At 34.7% G+C, this 19384-nt stretch overlaps 1 protein-coding gene across 4 annotated transcripts in view; it reads left to right on the top strand.

Annotated features, from left to right (window-relative positions):
* Window positions 1–19384, top strand: part of LARP4B (La ribonucleoprotein domain family member 4B) — a 161879-nt gene that overhangs the window by 105548 nt on the left and 36947 nt on the right. For all 4 annotated transcript variants that reach the window (XR_003567214.1, XM_027841047.1, XM_027841048.1 and 1 more), the window contains exons 8-10: window positions 2516–2626; window positions 3622–3675; window positions 3758–3967. Coding sequence is in view for 3 of the 4 variants with exons in the window: in XM_027841047.1 (XP_027696848.1) it covers window positions 2516–2626; window positions 3622–3675; window positions 3758–3967 (375 nt within the window). In the remaining variant the exon portion in view is untranslated. The remainder of the gene's footprint in view (window positions 1–2515; window positions 2627–3621; window positions 3676–3757; window positions 3968–19384) is intronic.

The raw sequence follows: 19384 nt of genomic DNA, 5'->3' as shown, positions 1-19384 counted from the left end.
ACTGTCAAGTATACTTTGAAAATATGGGAGGTTTTGTTTTGGGTTTTTATGTTTAATGAAAAATTGGAGGTATTATAAAATCTAACTCAAAGACTCACTGTTTTTTTGAATTCTTAAAAGTTGTTGGCCAAATTACTTGCCTCCTCCCTGGGCCTCAGCTTTCTCATCTCTAAAGTGAGGGTTGAACTAAAAAAAACTCTCCAAATCTAAATAATGAACTCAAGAATTACGAGGTATTTATTTAGGTTTATAAATGTGTGTGTGTGTGTGTGTGTGTGTGTGTGTATACACACACAATACTTCCATGCATACATGCATTCTTATATACATACATATATACATATATATATATATATATATAAAACACAGGTATATAATGTAATCTATATCATGCAATAATAAACATAACAATTACAATTATATAATATATAAATTATATTAGAAAGGCATAAATTATATTATTATAAATATATAATATAAATAAATATTATATATATTAGGCTTATAAAAAAAGTAATGTTGAAGGAAGAAAGTGTTTAGACCTGTAGTCCATTGCTTTTGCACTGCTACAATGTTTTCCTAATTGACTAAGGGGACAATTTATATTTTTTAGTATTACAGAAATAGAATGGATAGGTACTTAAGTGCTCTTTGGTCACTAAACATGCTGGAGAGTTTTTGTTAAACGTGTTAATGAAACAACTACTTCGCTTCAATGAAACAACTTATCTTCTCTTAAAAATGAACATACACCTATTTTCACTGGTGTTCTTCCTCAGGAAATCAGTTTCTCTGGTCAGTCACTGTATCCAAAGTCTTAGATAGTTTGAGCCTTGTTTATTTATGGTATATTATCTTTTAAGGTGACCTCCTTTGCATCTAAAATCTACATTCCTGGCTCTGCTTCCAGGGTTTGTTTCTTCAAGAGACTAGAAACTGCATATTTTCCACAAGGGCTCAGTTTGGAATTTGTTGTCTAAAGTAGTCCAACAAAATCCCATTTTGTTGACCTTTAAGCTTTATTACAAAATTCATTTTTCTTGGTAGTTACATATGGATATATTAAATAGGATGTTATTTTAAAATATTTTTATTACATTTTTTCAACACTATAAAATCCTTGTAAATCTAAGTGGAAAAAAAAGGTTGGAATTGGAGTGAAGATCTGATATGTTTTTTAAAAGATTAAATTTTTACCTTAAGAAAATATTTTCTTAGGGGCAGATAGGTGGCTCAGTGGATAGAGCACCGGCCTTGGAGTCTGGAGGACCTGAGTTCAAATGCAGACTCAGACACATAATACTCACTAGCTGTGTGACTCTGGGCAAGTCACTTAACTCCAATTGCCTCACCAAAAAACAATATATTTAAAAAAAGAAAGAAAGAAAGAAAATACTTCCTCAATCTAGCATCAGTGACTTGAAAAATTAATGCTAATAACACAGAATAACAGCTCTTGTAATAAAAATTTCACTATTTTACTTATGTATAGAAATCATCCCAATTGAGGCATGGGGCAGATTTCAATTCTGTCTAGAATAAGGATAGAAATTTCTACATTGTAGTAGAATTCTTTGTGTCCTTCATGTGTGTATGCCTAATAGGTAGAAACTGCTTTATAATAAGGTCATTTTGATACTTTACTAACTACACACATGTGCACATATACATGTGCGTGCACACACACACACCCTCAGATGGCACCCAAATGAAACCTTTCTTATACTAAACTATTTTCTGTGAAGAAATTTGTAATACTTTAGAATATTCCAAAAATCTTAAGTTTTAGGAGCTTAAAATTACACTAAAACTTTTGAAATACAACAGAGTAGTCACAAAGTTAAGATGATTCAGGGATAATATGTTAGAGAGTAACAGAGATGAGAGTCCCTAATAGAAAGTAATATCACGGGGCAGCTAGGTGGCGCAGTGGATAGGGCACCGGCCCTGAAGTCAGGAGGACCTGAGTTCAAATGCGGCCTCAGACCAAACACTTGACAAGTACTAGTTGTGTGACCTTGGGCAAGTCATTTAACCCCGATTGCCTCACTTAAAAAAAAAAAAATGAAAGTAATATCACAACCCAATTCACTCTTGGACTGCTAGGTATTGGTGTGTCGTCTTATTCATCTCAAGCTACTTTTCTAATACTTTATACATTACCAAAGAAAGAGTTTTGAATAAAAGGCCTAGCCAATTGATTCATTCAGCTTTTCTCTATAGAAAGTCTGAACTCCTAAAAGTATTTCATAGTAAAATCTCTTTATTGTCTGAAGTAGCATTTAAACCTAATTGGTCAGTAATGAAAATTTCAGGGCAAAAGATTTATACTGTATAGTAAAAGAACAGGGTTAGAATACCATAAAAATATGTACTTAATCTATGTGATGTTGATGGTAAATATAAACATTTAGGCCTAGGTTTTTTTGAGGATTTGGACAACTTAGCTTTTTTTTTTTTTTTAAAGAATACGCTTCATAAAGTTATAACTTATTTTGTTTACACCATTGTATAGGAAGTAGAAGCTCTCTTCACAGGAGATAACCTGCCTAAGTTCGTCAATTGTGAGTTTGCATATAATGACAATTGGTTTATAACATTTGAGTCGGAAGCTGATGCACAACAGGTGAGCACTAATTTTTTCCTTACAAGTAAAATACACTATAAATACATTTACCTAGTGTTCTGTGAGTCAGTAGCAGAACTCTAATCTAGAGCAGTGTATCTTTATATATGTAAATATAGAGCAAAAAGGAAATTGAGAAGGGTTTTGTTTTTTAAAATAAAAAGTTTTAATAAACTTAATATCAATTAATATTTATAATAACAATATTAAAAGCAATAAACCCAAAGAAGTTTGTTATCACATACTTAAATTGCACTAAAACTACACTTAGATTTTACCTCAGATATATCTTTCCTGTTGCTAGTAATATCATTATCTGAACTATGTAATAGGCTGGAAATTCTTAATGTTCATTCATGAATTGAGCAACAGGTCTTAATTGCTTATTTTATGCTTTGCAATATGATAATTCTTTGCTGTGTACAAAAGAAGATATAGAGAAATAAGACAAACATAGCAAATTAAAGCAGCTAATGTATAAGGCATTATAATAGTCACATACTAAGTTATGGTAGAGCCTATAAATGCTGTAAAAGTTTACAAATAGGCAGGAAAGGTTATGGAAGAATTTAAATTGAGCAGGATTTTAAAGAAAGATTATATTTAGATAGGCAGAGGGTGGAGCAGGGCAAGAGGATAAATACACACACAGAGGTAGAAATGACTATGGTCTGTGGGACAGTGACTAGACCAAAGAGATTAGACTAGTGTTGCTATGGAATAATGAAAAATAAGTCTGGTTAGTTGGGACATGATCAGATTAAGGGGGATCTTTAAAATTTGTCAGAGGACTTTGGATAGCTGTAGTATGAAATCAGGAGCCCTACAAAGATGAATGAGATTTAGTATTTATCCTAGCTTTCCCTTTTGTTTCCTTTTCCAAATTATGTAACCTCAATTCCAAATTAGGTAATCCAGTCATTATTTATGCTACTAATTGACTTATAGTAGTTTATAAAAATGAAGAAGTGATATTTTGAATGTTTTCATCTTAGGCTTACAGATACCTGAGAGAAGAAGTGAAAATTTTTCAAGGAAAACCAATAAAGGTAATCAGGAACATTGGCCTCATTTAGTTTAATATAAAATTATTATTAAGTATCCTAATAGGAATTTAATATTTTTGTGAAGGCACGGATAAAAGCAAAGGCTATTGCTATAAACACATTTTTGCCAAAGAATGGATATAGACCTCTGGACGTGAATCTCTACACACAACAGCGTTACACAACATCGTTTTACTTACCTCCAGTATACAGTCCCCAGCAGCAGTTTCCATTGTACAGCTTAATTACGCCACAGACCTGGTCAGCTACACAGAGTTATCTTGATCCATCCTTGGTAAGTTCCTTTATTTTTCACCTCCTAGTAAGATTAGTGTTCCTACAGTTGTTTTGGTTTGGTTTGGTTTGGTTTTTTTTTAAAGAATTCTTGGCATTGAAAAAAGTAGTTTTAAAATCTCTCTCTGGTGATTGTCATGTGCATTGTGAAAGCAGCCATTGACTTTCCATTTAGTGACATCAAGCGCTAGGCATTGCAGAGACAGGTAAGTTAAACCTCTAATTTTTTTTCCATAAAAAATACCTGTCAATGTTAATTATTTACGATAAGAAAAATATAAATCCTCTTAAGTGTCTTTACAATCTAATGCTTGTGAGAAGCAGTATATTACTCTTATGGGGGGGTGTCATACAAGGGTTATATTGTTAGGGAGGTAGAAAGTGTAAAGGAGAAATAGATCATTAAGAATAATTTAAATTCCTGGAACTAGATAGGCTTTTTCTTTTTTATGTCTTTTTTTTTTTATAGGTAGGCTTTTTCTAGAAGCATTTCATGAAGGAAAGAAGTTGAATGGAGTAGTTTAAGGAAAAATGAATATTGAATGTTGTTATTTGCGAGCACTATGCTAATCATTGAGAGGAACAAAAAAAATGACAATTCTTGCCTTATAGGATCTTTTAATGTACTTGAAGAATTGAAATACAGACTTATTAAATGCTACATAACTGAGTTTTGAAATAGTATTGTATTGATTATAAGTGCAATTAAAATGCAGAGAAGGGAAACATTTTGCCTTCAAGGAACTTACAGTCTGATAGGGGAGACAACATGCAAACGAATGTTTGCAAACAAACAAGCTATACATCAGATATATAGCAAAATCATTAGCACAAGGAAGGTTAGAATTAAAAAGAGTTGTGAAAGTCTTCCTGTAGAAGATGAGATTTTATTTGGGACTTAAAGGAAGCCAGGGAAATTAATAGGCTGAAGAGGCAGAGAGTTTTAAGCATGTGAGACCTGGAGAGAAAATGCACAGAGCCAAGAGATAAGGTGTCTTGTTCACAGCCAGGAGGCCAGTGTCACTGGATTGAAAAATATATTACCAGGAGTAAGGTGTAAGAAGACTGGGGGGTGGGGGAGATAAATTATGAAGGGTTTTGAATGCCAAACACAGTATTTTATATTTATTCCTGGAAGCAATAGAAAGTCACTGGAGTTTATTAAGTAGGGGAATGTCATGGTCCGACCTGCCCTTTAGGAAAGTCACTGAATGGAGGATTGATTGGAATTGTGAGAGACTTGAGGCAGGCAGACCCACCAGCAACCTTTTGCAATATTTCAGGTGTGAGGTGATAAGGAGATGTGCTCTAGAGTGGTGGCAGGGTCAGTGGAGAGAAGAGGGCATAAAACGAGAGGTGTTACAAAGGAGAAATCAGCAGGCCTTGGCAATACATTGGATATGGGACGCTGAGAGATAATGAAGAGTGCAGCATGACTCCTAGGCATTGAAGGTGGGGTTGGACAAGATACTTGACACTTGGGCGACTTCCACTTGGTAGATCAGTACTGCCTGAGATTAGACTTTCCTAAAAGATTCTTATTTTCACAGCTTCTCTTCTTCCAATTCTTAACTCAGATTCCCTGAATGCATCAGTTTGTTTATTGCACACAGTGGGATATTAATGATTGATGTTAGTCTACAGATGAGGAAACTGAATCCCAAAGATGGAGGAAAGGGAAGAAAATAAGCATTTATATAGCGCCTACTACATGCTAGGTATTTTGCCAAGCACTTTACAAATATTATTTCACTGGAGAGTGGTGAGGTTACTTATCCATGTTTACACAGCAAGTGGTTGTCAACCTGGAAAGTCAAGAAGCCTCAGTCTTCTGACACTTTCCCAGTACCCTTTCCACTATATCACACTTCCCCCTATGGCCTTAGCAGTGAGGCCACTGACAGCAGAGAGGTAGTAAAAGGATAGTGGTGTATTTTTTTTAACGTGAACTTTTTTGTAAGTTCTGGGCATAATAAAGACTTCACTTGGACCTTGAAGACTCAGGATTTTGTTTAATGTTTGATGAGAGAAAGGTTAGTGTCCCATGAGTCCAGGAGGAATAAAGAAACTGAAAGTATGAAGGTGGCAATATAGTATATAAAGAGTTGAGACTGACAATAACAGAAGGTAGATAGTGAACGTAAGGTTGTATTCTTTAGGTAAAATCAGCTGGAGAACCTGTAAAGCTTTGCAAACAAAGTTTAACATTTGATATAGTGAATAAAAGTGGCATTTTAGGAAGAATAGACCTATAGAATAGAATACATTAAGAAGACACAAAATTCAAAATCCACCAGAACTTTTTTAAAATATCTCAGGTTAAGGTGAAATGTAGTCTAAATTTATGTAATGGCAATGGGATATAATAGCAATGGGAATAATAAAAGGACTGATCCAAAGAAGCATGTTAAAGAGAAAACAGAGAGAATATTTCATAGAATATCAAAATTACCTAGTCTAATCCCTGCTCTCCCTCGTTTTAGAATTTTGGAAATAGAAAGATGAAGCAACTTGTTTTAAAGTCATACATTATTAGTGGTGGAAGTGAGTCTAGGACCTGGCTATCCTCACTCTTAATAATTATGTTTCTCCTTGTCATTATCCCTCTAGTAATGTTAAGGCATAGGAAAATTCAGGTACTGGTAGTACAAGGTATTTTCTCTCCAAAAGTCTTTTGGAGAAAGGCAGGGAAGGATGTCTTTAAAAATTCAAACTATGTTTTTGGGTGAGTTGAGTTTTGAAATATGAAAAAAACTCTGTAAGGTGTTCTGTATTATTATCCAACCTTAAGTAACATTAAAAAAAATTGTAATATAGATGTTTGATGTCAAAGTGGTGAATAGTGTCATCATCCTGTCCTTTGAGAAAAAGAACAGTTTCCATTGTAAACAAAAGCTGCATTTTGATCTCTAGGAGCCCTTACTGTCTTTACAAAAGACAGAAAGGGGAATTCAGTCAGTGCCTTTGCTTGCTTGTGTGCTTCCTCTTGTTGACTTTTGATATAGAGGTTGGTGGTCATGTTCCTGTTCTCCTGGATGGGCCTCTAAGAATTGGGAGTGGAATGGACACAGGCAGTCACCTCCTTTCATTCTAATAGAGATTAGAAATAGAGAACTTCATTGTCCTGCTTGCTCAAAAGACTCATGAAAAAAACAACGGTGTACCAATCTAGAAGTTTTGGAATGAGAAGGAAATTGGAACCTAGTTTTCTTGCCTTTTAACCTGGAGATCTACAAAAGAGCTATATTAGAAGGTAAGAATTTAAATTTAATCTAAGTTTAGAAGGCTCAATTATATTTCAGCTTCATTATCCTATTTTCATTAAATCACAATTGAATTTTTACCAGTCTGATATTTTGGTGCAGAATCAACTATTCAGTTTTAACAATGAGAGGTGATGTTTCTCTGGCTAGGAAGTTAACAGCTAATGAGGAAAAACAAAAACCAAATTTGTGTGTGCTGAAGCTTAATATGTGTATGAAAGCTAGCCACTAAAACAAATTTTTCTGTTTCCATCCCTTCAGCAAATTGGTAAGATGCCCTCTGAAGACGTTTCCACAGTGAAGGAGTGGTGAAACAACAGGATTTGTATACATTGTCAAATTTAATATGGATTTCAGATATATTTAGGATGATTAGACACATCCTTATATCTGAGAAGTATACTGCAGGTGTTTAGAAAAAAATTCTTTGGATAATGATCACCATCTTTAGACAAAAAATTATGGACAATGATCACCATGATGAAGAAAATACCAGTAAATCTTTCCAGTGTTTTCGATCCAGATGTCTTCGGGCATTTTCTGCATCTGTAGAGCAGCAGCGTCATAAAAGAGAGAGGTGCAATAATCCTTAAGTAACTGAATACCATAAGTACCTGCCTACCCAAAGTTTCTATTTCTAGGTGGGGATGACAACTGAAGCCAAGAAAAACTTGAGCACTTACCTGGGAGAGCATTCTTCAGAACCTCTATTGCCAATAAATGAAAATATGTACTGGCAAGGACATTCTTTGCTTTTCTAAACTCATACATTTAGTACATCAGAGATTCTTTGAATAAGCGTACTTTGAGTTTGAATATGATGAATTAATAGCGTGTGTAGAAGGAAGAATTACTGAAGCATTTATAAATTCAACTTACTTTGGAGTACCTTCCACAGACAAAGAACTTTGTTAGGTAATGTGGGAAATACAGAGATGTAGCTCATCCTTTTAACACCTGCAGTACATGTCAGTGTAAATTAATTGCCAAAATCTAGTACCAGGCATAGGGACCACTTCCAGCCAGGGTGATCAGGGAAGGCTTCATTTCATGCTGAAGCCCAACTGTTTCAGCTGTATCTTGTAGGAGGAAGTAGATTTTTACAGGAAGAGATGCAGGACTGCAAAACCAAAGCATGTAGGTAGAAAAGCACAGAGCAAGCATATCTGGGGAACCACAGCAGGTAAATTAGTTAGGTGGCAATATACATATAAGGAAAGGAAATAAAGATGCTTGTGGAGGTCCATGACTGGCAGGCCAGGAGTTTGGACTTTACCCAGCAAGGCAGGGTTAGTCATGGAGGGTTTTGAGGAAGGAATTAATCAAAGCAGAATGCAAGATTCAGAGTATTTAAAGTCAAGTACCCGAGTTCAAATGCTGGCTATTACATTTACTCTCAGTATGGCCTGGAACAAGTTTCTTAATCCTTGAAGTTTTCATCTCCAAAATGAGAGAATTGGACTAGTTTATCTCCATGATGTCTATGTGCTTTAAATCTGTGATCCTTTAGGAATGCTCAGCTGAGCCGACAGCATTTGGATGAGGTGAATTGGGAATGGAAAACACCTGTTAAGCTATTACAGCGTTTCAAGGATGAAATGATAAGAGGGCTTAAACTAGGTTTATATTGGGAGAGGAAACAACTCTGTTGATATGAAAGAGAAGCCAGAAGGATTTAGCACCTGATAGGAGATCAGAGGGAGGATCCAAGGGTAATTTCCCTTGTATTAAACTTGAGGGATTGGTGCCAGAATTGGCAACAGAATTTGAATATTTGAGGCTAAATCTTGAGAGAGAAGAGAAAGCTAGAGATCAGAGAAGTAGATTGAAAACAGGTGTGGGCAATGCTCACATTTAAAAGGCTGCTTAGGAAAAGTAGTAGTGAAAGGGGTAGAAAAAGCATAAAGATGATTCAGTGTCACAGAAGCCAAGGGAATACCCATTTTTAAGAAGAAAGGTTGGCATGCGTACAGAAATGTTCATAGAAGCATTATTTGTGATACAAAGAAGCTCTTGGAAACAAAATGTGCCCAATCATTGGGGAATGGCTGAATAAATTATGACACATGAGTACAATGGAATATTACTACACCATGGCAAATATGAAGAATTCAGAGAAACTTGAAAAGACTTATATGGAGTGATGCAAAGTGAAGAAAGCCAAAGCCAAAAAATCAGGATGTACAATGTCTACAACAATATAAAATCAACTTGGAGAGGCAGCAAACTTTGGTCAAATAGAGTGGTCAATGTTAATATCGTTTTGTAAAGTATTGTAAAGGTTAAAGGACAAATCCCTATTTTCACTTTGCAATCAGTAAGATGTTTGGTGGGGGTGAATTGTATGTCAAAAAATGTGTGTGTTAAAATAATAAGTTTTCTTATAAAAAGGAGAATGGTCGACGATGTCAGATCATAGGCCACAGCTTAAGGAATGAGGAAAAATCCCAGCAAAAGAAGTAATTCATGATCTTTGAAAGAATAGATTCAGTAGGGGTCATGGGTAGAGTTCAGATTTCAGTTTGAACAGACTTGATAGTGAAAAGGAGAGTTGCTGGGTGCCAATTTGGAGTTCTCTTGTTCAAGGATGTAGAGGAAAAGTAGGGTAGTTAGAAGAGTAAAGAATAACAAATAAAAATTTTGTTGTTTCTTCTCCAAAATAGGTATTTGTTTATGTTAGGAAGGCACTAATAGATAGGGAGAGATTGGAAAAGATGCTTGTGTCAAGGTATATACAAGGCCTTGTGGCATGGTATAATATAATCTTGGATTTGGAGCCAGATTACATTGGTATGAATCCCAGCTCTACTACTTATCGAGTGACATGTCATTTTCCATAAGCCTCAGTACCTTCATCTATAAAATGAAGCATTTGGACTGAAAATTTCTAGAGTCTTTTCAGTCTCTGAAGCCAATAGTTTTGCTTTGCTAATGCTACAAATAATGTTAAAGCAGGCATTGAACTACAGGATCATAGAACTGGAAGTAATCTTTGAAGCCATGTAGACCAACCCTGTTCCATCCCTCCTCTACTCCCTTCATTTTATAAATGAGAACATGGGACCAGAAAAGTGTGCTTCTCTACAAATCTGCTTAAGGTACCAAGTAGCAGAACTGGGACTTCAATCCAATCCTTTGATGCCAAATCTAGCACTTTTTTTTTTGGCACCACAAGAGCTATTATGGATAGATGTCTACGTAATGCAAATGCCATCCGTGTCTTCCACAGAAGACCTATAAAAGACAAAGAGTACTTAACAAGCATATAGAAGCTATTCATATTTTATGTCTTCAAAGATAAGCAAGAAAAAAGAATGAAATTAGTAAAACAGTGGTGTTGAAATTGTAGTTAACTCAGTGAGGCAGATAAATGATGCCCTTTGGAAGATTTATTAAAACAATACAATCAAACAGTAGAAGTTGAGGCTCATGATGTACCCAGAAGGGGCAATAGACTGCAGAACTTTTTTTTTGGAAGATGTCATTGCATCCAAATTCAGTGTTTTGTCAAAGTGTCTTTGGGAGCATATATAGGTATCTTTGCTTTTAGAAGAAAGTGAAAGACTTTTCTATAGGAAGGACTTTTTTATCAGGCAGTTCATTACTAATCTTTTAGATTCAAGGGTCAAAAAAAAAAACCAATACTACTTCTTTGGCACTTGACACATTACAAATCATTCAGTACCCTTAGGCTTCCAGTATTGGGGATAGGGATCCAAATCTTGTAGTAATGCCTCTGGCAGGTTTTTGTAGTCAATAGCCAGCAAGGATTTGTTAAATGCTTCCTTAGTACTGGATACTATGCTAAACAGCAGGGATAGGGAATCAAAAGCATACTCTCAATCAAAAATCCCTTCTCTCAAGGAACTCATGTTCTAATGAAGTGAACAGACTCTGTAGAATAGATCTGCTATCCACTATAGAACATCAAGTTCCCCTACTCCACTCTCACTCACCCTATATCTTGTGACCTCTTCTGTTATTTCTGTCTTTTACATGTACTCCTACGTCTCTCCACTCATATTACTGTCACCCACTTCAGGCTCTCATCACCTCTCACCTGTAATGTTAGAATAGTTAACCTTTTAATTTATCTCACTGCCTCCTGTCTCTCCCAGTTCTTACCCGTATCCCACTCAGCTGCTAAAGTCATTTTCCTAAAGGGTAGGTCTGACCATGTCATCCCCCATTGTGTGAATTTCTATGCAACACTCTTATTTCGCTCTCTCTGCCTCTTCACTAGCTTTGTATGCGCTACCCGTCTTGGTTTCACTGACTTCCCTCAAGACATAGCTGAAATACCACCTTCTACAGAAGGTCTTTCCACCGTACCCTTTAACTGCTAGAGTCTTCCCCTCTAAGGATATGTTTCAGTTAATCTGTGTATCTTGTTAGTATCTGTTCCATTATGTATCGTCTCACTCATTAGAATCTGGCCTATTTGATAGCCGAGACTTTTCCTTTCTGTTTCCAACAATCAGCACAGTGCCTGACACATAAAAATCCCTAATAAATGAGTTACTTGATTGATTGAAGTGAATCCTGCCCAAGCATAGTCTTCCTGCAATGTGGAGGCAAACTTCATTACTTCTTCAGATTCTTTAGTCATTTGTTCAATGTAAATGAAGTTAATCTGTGTTTGGAAATATAGAAATCAAAAAATAAAGCTCATGTGAAAGGGTAAGATTGAGAAACTTGTCTCTTTTATCTGAGTATTATTAAATGATGCCACCAACAGTACTTTAGAAAATTATTAAAAATCAGAGTTCTATGGACTAAAGTTGCTGGTTCAAAATTTTGCTAGAGTCTTAAGTTTCATGGTTTGTAGTTTCATTTGTAACATAGCATTTTGAAGCAATTTCAATTGTAAATTTACACCTGGTCTGATTAGTCTTAAATTTAATACACCAGACACAATAATTTTATGATTAAACAAATGCATAAAATACATATATACTTTGTCATCCTTTTCTAAAAATATTACATACTTCTTTCTTTCCAGGAGCAAAAAAAAAAAGTTTTCAAGGCACCTGAATTTGGGAGATTCTGACTTTGAAAGAAGTAATGAAATAAGAATATTGGGAGATGACTTAGGTTTCGGGATTATGTCACAAGGCAAATGGTAGCATGAACAATGAAGGGAATTGGAAAGAGGAACTGATTTTGGTACTGAAGACTTGGTTAGAAATCAAAATTTATTCAATTTTAACATGGAGGAAAGAATAAAAGAGGAAAAAAGTTGTTTTTCTTATCACTAGTCTTATTTACTATGAAGTTTAATAAGTGTTTTGGGGTTTTTTGTCTTTCATTGTTGGGTTTTTTTTTGTTTTGTTTTGGTTTTTTTTGGTGAGGCAGTTAGGGTCAAGTGACTTGCCCAGAGTCACACAGCTAGTGCTACTTGTCTGAGGCCGAGTTTGAACTCAGGGTGTCCAGACTCCAGGACCACTGCGCCACCTAGGTGCCCTTCATTGGTTCTTCAGTGACAGAAGATTTGTTGTTCAAATGAGATGCCATTGAAATAATAAGACAAGCATGGCTTATGTAACAATTGTATAGTCCAGTAAATTTATCTTCCTTTTAAAATAGTTGTAACAAAGCTATATCGTTTTTGGTTCAGTACATTTTCAATTATATATGTTCTCTTGACAGTAAAATGTTGTCTACTTGGTGTACTATATTATCCTTTGTATAAATCAGTTGATGTAGTTTTAGCTCTTTCCTTTCAGGAGCGGGTGTGGGTAGATATTAATGGAAATATTATTGCTGATGACTTTTAGGCTACTAGAATACTATGTTAACAGTTGTTACATTTAACTTGTTTCCAAGTAGAAAAGAAATAGAGGGATTCTTCCTGGTAATTAAAGCTTATGGCTAAGGCTGGTAAAATTAAGAAAATAGCTATGATCAGTATATAAGAGAACATGAATCTGTCCGTAAAATAGTCAAAGAACAACTTGTTAAGTTATTCTATATATAATCTATTTAAAATTAGATTTATTTAGTACCGGTCAAAATCCTTTGGGATTGATAACTTAATGAACCTGCTATTATACAGAAGAATGATTACCTTTTAGATACTGTTTCCAGTATTAAGCAGTCATTGAGCAAACATTAAGTGCTTACCATGTATCAGCACTGTGTTAAGTACTAGTAAATTAAAAAAAGAAAGACAAAAACACTTTTCCTGCCCTCAAAGAACTTGAGAGAAAACATTTAAATAGCAAGGTATATTGAATACACACACACACACACACACACACACACACACACACACACACACACAGAGTAGACTAGGAAAGGCCTCCCACTGAAGATTTAAGTATTTAAGTCTTGAAGGAAGCCAAGAGAGCTCAGTAGTGGAAGTAAAGAGGGAGAGCATTTCAAGCACAGGAACAGCCAATGCTAAGCCCCCGAAATGGAAGATGATGGCCAGTATAACTGGGGTGGATGGACTGGAAAGGTAGCAGGGTTTTGGGTTATAGAGAGGTTTTAAATGCCAGAGTTTTATATATTTTGTCAAGGAGACATTGGGTAGGCAATATATTTTATTTATTGGGGAGGAGAGTGTTGATAGAGTCAGACTACACTTTAGGAAAATCATTCCTGTCACCTGAGTGATAGATAGGCATGTTAAGACCAATTATGAAGTGAAGGTAGTAGTCCAGGATAGAAGGGATGGAGGCCTGTCCTAAGGTAGTGGCTATGTAAATAGAGAGAAGAAAATGCATATGAAAGATAATACTAATAGCTAGCATTTATATAGGCCCTTAAAATTTGTAGAGTGCTTTATAAATACCTCCCTTAATTCTCACTGCAACCCTGGGAGGTAGGGTAACCAGAAATTAAGTGACTTGTCCAGGATCACACAGTAATAAATGTCTGAGGCCAGATTTAAGTTAGGTATTCCTGACTCCAGGTCTAGCACTGTATCCACTGAGCCACCAAGCTCCTTTTTCTGAAAGAAAAGACAGAAACGGCAAAATCTGACCATCAATTGGATATCTGGGGTAAGTGAATGTGAGGAGCTGAAGATGACATCAAAGTTGTCTTGTATGAGAGAAAATAGTGATAGGAAACTTGGAAGAAATGAAGATTTGGGTGGGAGGGATAGATAACTAATTCTCTTTTGGACATGTTGAGTTCAACTGCTCGTTCAGGGTGCTTACAAGACAGTTGATGATAGAGGACTGTAGTTCAGGAATGAGTCTGAGGGCTGGATATATAGATCTGGGAATCACTTGCTTAGATGTTAATAATGGGTACGGGGGAGCTAATGAACTCAACAAACAAGATCATGTAGAGGGAAATGATAAAAGGTCCTGGGACAGAACTGAGGAATGGAGAGACATCAACAGTTTGTGGTTATGATATGAGTAAAGATCTAGTTTAAAAAAAAAAAAAGATTGTGGAGTGGTTAGACAGGAGGAGAATCAGGAGAGAGCAGTGTCATGAGAACCTATCCAGGAAGACAAGGTGATTAACAGGGTCTGACACTGCAAAGAAATTAAGAAAAGTAAACGTTGAGAAAAGTGCATTAGATAGTGTTACCCAAATGTATTTTTAAGACCTCTCTCTTAGAAAACACTTAAAATATTAAAACACTTAAAATATTTTCTTATCCTCTTTATATTTCCCAATGTATAAAGGGTCTCCAAGAATGATAAGAGAAACTTATATAAAATAGATTTCATGGAATTTCAGGGCTGGGATAGGTCTTCATTTTGCAAATGAAACTGAAACCTAGAGCAATAATGACTTGACCAAGTTTTAATAATTAGTGGTAGAAGCAGTTTAGAATCAAGGTCTTCAATCCCAGTGCAATATGTTTCCCATGGTCCTGTACTGTTTACTATAGTTCTGCAATTACAACCAGTTATTCTTTTAAAAATTGTCCGTAACTATTTTTATAATATTAGCAATAACGAGGAATTTATTGAGCAATTGATGCTTCTCCAGAATTTCTCTTCCTGCTAGATTTTTTGGAGGGGTTAACATATAGAAATGCTGATGATTTATATGGATTTATTTTATATGCTGCACCTTTGCTGAAGTTAATAGTTGTAGTTAGTTTTTAGTTGGTTTAGTTGGTTTTAGTTGGTACCATTGTATCATTTGCAAAAAGCAGTGGTTATATTTCTGCCTATGCTTGTCTCATCTTCTTTTTCTTACCTTATTGCTATAACTAGCATTTCTAGTATTCTATTGATAATGGCTGTCTTTTCTCTACTTCTGATCTAATAAGAAAAACCTCTAGTTTATCACCAATAGAGATAATGTTGGCTCTTTTAAATAAAGGCTTACATTAAGTAAAGATACATTTATTGTAGCACTTTCTAGTATTTTTAAAGGAATGTGTTTTGTATTGTGTAAAAAGTTTCTTCTGCATCTCTGTATTGGTTTTTTTCCTAGTTATTAATATAGTGAATTATGTTTAGAGACTTTTTAGTATTGAACCAGGCCTGTATTCCTGCTGTAAATCCTGCCTGGTCATATTGTATGATCTTTGTGATATGTTTCTGTAGTCTCTTTGGTAATATTTTATTGTAAGATTTTGCATCAGTATTCACCAGAGAGATTGTTCTGTGATTTTTCTTCTCTGTTTTTGACTCCCTGGTTTAGGTACCAAAATTATATTTGTTCCATGGAAGGAATTTGGCAGGGCCTCATCTTTTCCTATTTTTCCAGTAGTTTATGTAATATTAGAATTAGTTGTTAAGATTTTTCTTTTTTTTAACTTTAGGAATTCCACTTATGGCTTTAGTTTATTTTTCTAAAATTGGAATTTGTCCTATTTCTTCTGTTAATTTGTTTTATTTCAATATTCATCCATTTCTTTTAGATTCCGTTTTATTGCATTATCATAGAGCAGAATAGTTCCTAATAATTTCTTTCATTGGTTCTGAATTCACTTTTAAATATTTTTTGTGCTAATAATTTGGTTTCCTTTAATAGTTAATGGTTTGTTATTTTAGTAAACATATCTTAGCTTTATTTATTAATTCAATGGGTCTTTTGTTTATCTCTATTAATTTTTGGAATTTCTATTTTGATATTTAATTGAGGGTTCTTGATTTGTTAATGTTTCTAGTTTTTTTTTTTAAATTGCAGTGCCCACTTCATTGATGTGTTCTTTTTTTGCTTCTGTTGATGAAAGTGGTTAGAAGTATAAATTTCTGCTGAATACTATGGTATTATCACCAAAATTTTGGTATCACCAGATTTGTTTCATTATCATCACATTATCTTTAAAATTATTGATAATTTCTGTGATTTGTTCTTTGATTCCCTCTTTCTTTAATTTTAGTGTCCAATTCATTTTTAATAGTTTCTTCAGCCTGTTATTGAATTTTTCATTTTTAAATTTTTATTGCATTGTGGTTTACAAAAAACATTTAATATTTTTGCTTTTATTGCATTTGTTTGCAATGCCCTAACACATTCAGTTTTTGTAGAAGTGCCATACGTAGCTAAGAAATATGTATGCTCCTTTATCTTTCTATTCCATAATTTCCAGAGGTTTATTATATCTAACTTTTCCAAAAATCTGTTTTGGTCATTTGTGGACAAAGGAGGAGGTACTTTTTATGTTCTGTTTGTGTTAAATTTTTTTAGGTCTGTTAGGGTTACAAACAGCTTAACTGTCTATTTCTACTTATTATAACTCTTAAACTATTCTTTTTAATATTTAGGTAGTATGCCATTTGGTTTATGTATGTTAAGTATTGCTGTTAGTTCATTGTTTATGATACCTTTCAGTAAATGTAGTTACCGTTTTTATTTCTTCTTTTAATTGTCTGTTTTTGCTGTTGCTTTGTCTAAGAACATAATTGCTACCCCTGCCTTTTTTCTTTCAGCTGAAGCATAATAGGTGGTGCTCCAGCCTTTTATTTTAACTTGTACATTTTTCTGCTTCAGGTGTATTTATTGGGAAGAACCTATTTTTCTAATCCATTTTGTTTCCATCTTCTGTTTTATGAATGAATACATCTCTTTCACATTCACAGTTACGATTATGAATTGTACATTTCCCTCTATTTCTTATGCTTTTCCTTTTCTTGCTTCCCATTCCCTGTTTTAAAGAACAAGAGAGTGAGGAGAAAAAGTTTCAGTTTCTGAGGACTGAGAGTATATGAGAAAAAAGAGTGATGAAAAAAACCAATGCTTTAGGTTTAGTGTAATATGCTTCTGCTTCCTCACCCCTCTTCTCTTTTCTTCACTTGAAGTGGAATAAAAGGTTATTATTCTTTCTTTTAAGCCTGTCTTTGAAATTCATCCTCTTTAATTTGAATTTATTTTTCTTAAAACAAATCTCTTCCTCTTTCACCACTTCTTCCCTGTTCCCTATTTAGTTATATGTATTTCCTACATTCTACTCTGTGTTTGTGTTCTTCTCTCCTTTAACTCATTCAGATGATTTTCTTCTTCTTTCATATTCTTTCTCCTCTCTTTCCCCCTCAGTATATTCCTCTTTCCTTCCTTTACATTCTTCTTTTAAGATGATCAAAATGTAACAGAAGCACATCTAGGCTCTCTAATTAAATTCTCTCCATGACCCCTGAGGATAGGGTTCTGACAGACACGTGTTGTTTTCTCATATTAAAATGTAAACCGTTTAACCTAGTTTAGTCAGTCTCAAAATTGTTCACTCATTACCTGTTTATGTTCCTCTTGACTCCCAGTTCTTGTATTTCAAAGTTTCTGCTTGGCCTTTGTCTTCATCAGGAATGCTTAGAAGTCTTATTTTATCAAATGCCCATTTATTCTCCTGTAGGATTATGTTCAGTTTTAATGGGTGAATGATGACTATCCTTTATGTTCTAGAATATCATATTCCAAACTCTCTGTTCTTTATAGTGGTAGCTCACAAGTTTGCATGTGACTCCGACTCTGGCTTCTTAGGACTTCATTTCTTTTAGCCTGTTGGAATATTTTTTTTTTTCATTAGCCTGGAATCTTTGTGTTTTAGCCATGATATTCTTAGGAGTTTTTATTTTGGAGTTTCTTTCTGGAGGTTACTTTCTGGAGGAAATCTTTTTGTTTTCACTTTTCCCTCTAGTTATAAGAGATGTGGGCATTTTTTCTTTTATGATTTGTTGTGTTACAGTTGAAAATAAAGGTAATCTGAAAGAAAATGGTTTAAGCATGATCAATCAACTAGTTAGGCTCGCAGTAACCAATAAAGTAGGTCAGTGGTCTCTTTCTATATAGCCTAAGGCCCTTAGGGTACGACTCATCAGCTATAATACAGTTTTGGGGAGTACAAAGTTGGGTAGGTGAGGAAGACAGTGCGATTGTGGGGATGGGGACAATATAATTGGGTATTTTAAAGAAAGTGGGCTGTGGGGCTAGTAATCACCCTTCTCTGACAATTAAGTAATGTTAACTGTTTTATGGGACCCTTCCACATCTTGCAGACCTTGTCAGTAGACCTGAGTTTGCATACTTCCTGGTGTCTCAAAGGGTTTTTTACTCCACCACCACCCCTTTAATTACATAAGGATAGGCACGTTTTAATTTCATATTAATATTAATATTGATATTTTCACTTGAAATATGATATCTAGGCTTTTTTGAGGCCTCATGCCATTGAGGTAATCCAATGATGCATACGTTATCTCTGCTTAATCTTAATATTGATATTTTCACTTGAAATATGATATCCAGATTTTTTGCTTTGAGATACCTTACATCTTCTTTTGTGTTTTTAGTGTTTTGTCTTCAATGTTTCTTGTTGTATAGTCTTTGACTTCTATTTGGTCCATTCTAGTTTTGCAGAAGTTTGTTGCTTGGATAAGATTTTATATCTCTTATGCCAAGCTGTTAGTTCACTTTCCAAATCTTTCTTCTATAACTCTTCTTTTCCCATTTTTTTTCCTCTTGATCCCTCATTTGATTTTTAAAATCATTTTTAGCCTTTTTCTTTTTAATTCTTATTTCATCTCTGCCATGAATTCTTGTTTCTTTTGTGCCCAAGCTGTCTGGAGTCATTTTCTTCTGAGTTTGTGTCTTGAGCATCCCTGTCATCAGGAATTTGTGGTAGGATTTTTTTTTTTTTAATTATTATTCATTTGCTCATTTTTTCCAGCCTACTTCCTTATCTTGGATTTTCTGTTAGAGCCAGGCTTTGCACACTTATTGAATGGTTATCTGGGCTG

Source organism: Vombatus ursinus, unplaced genomic scaffold (genome assembly GCF_900497805.2).
Source record: "Vombatus ursinus unplaced genomic scaffold, bare-nosed wombat genome assembly UNPS02014852.1, whole genome shotgun sequence".
NCBI classification, from domain to species: Eukaryota; Metazoa; Chordata; class Mammalia; order Diprotodontia; family Vombatidae; genus Vombatus; species Vombatus ursinus.
This window is presented reverse-complemented; position numbering and strand designations above follow the sequence as displayed.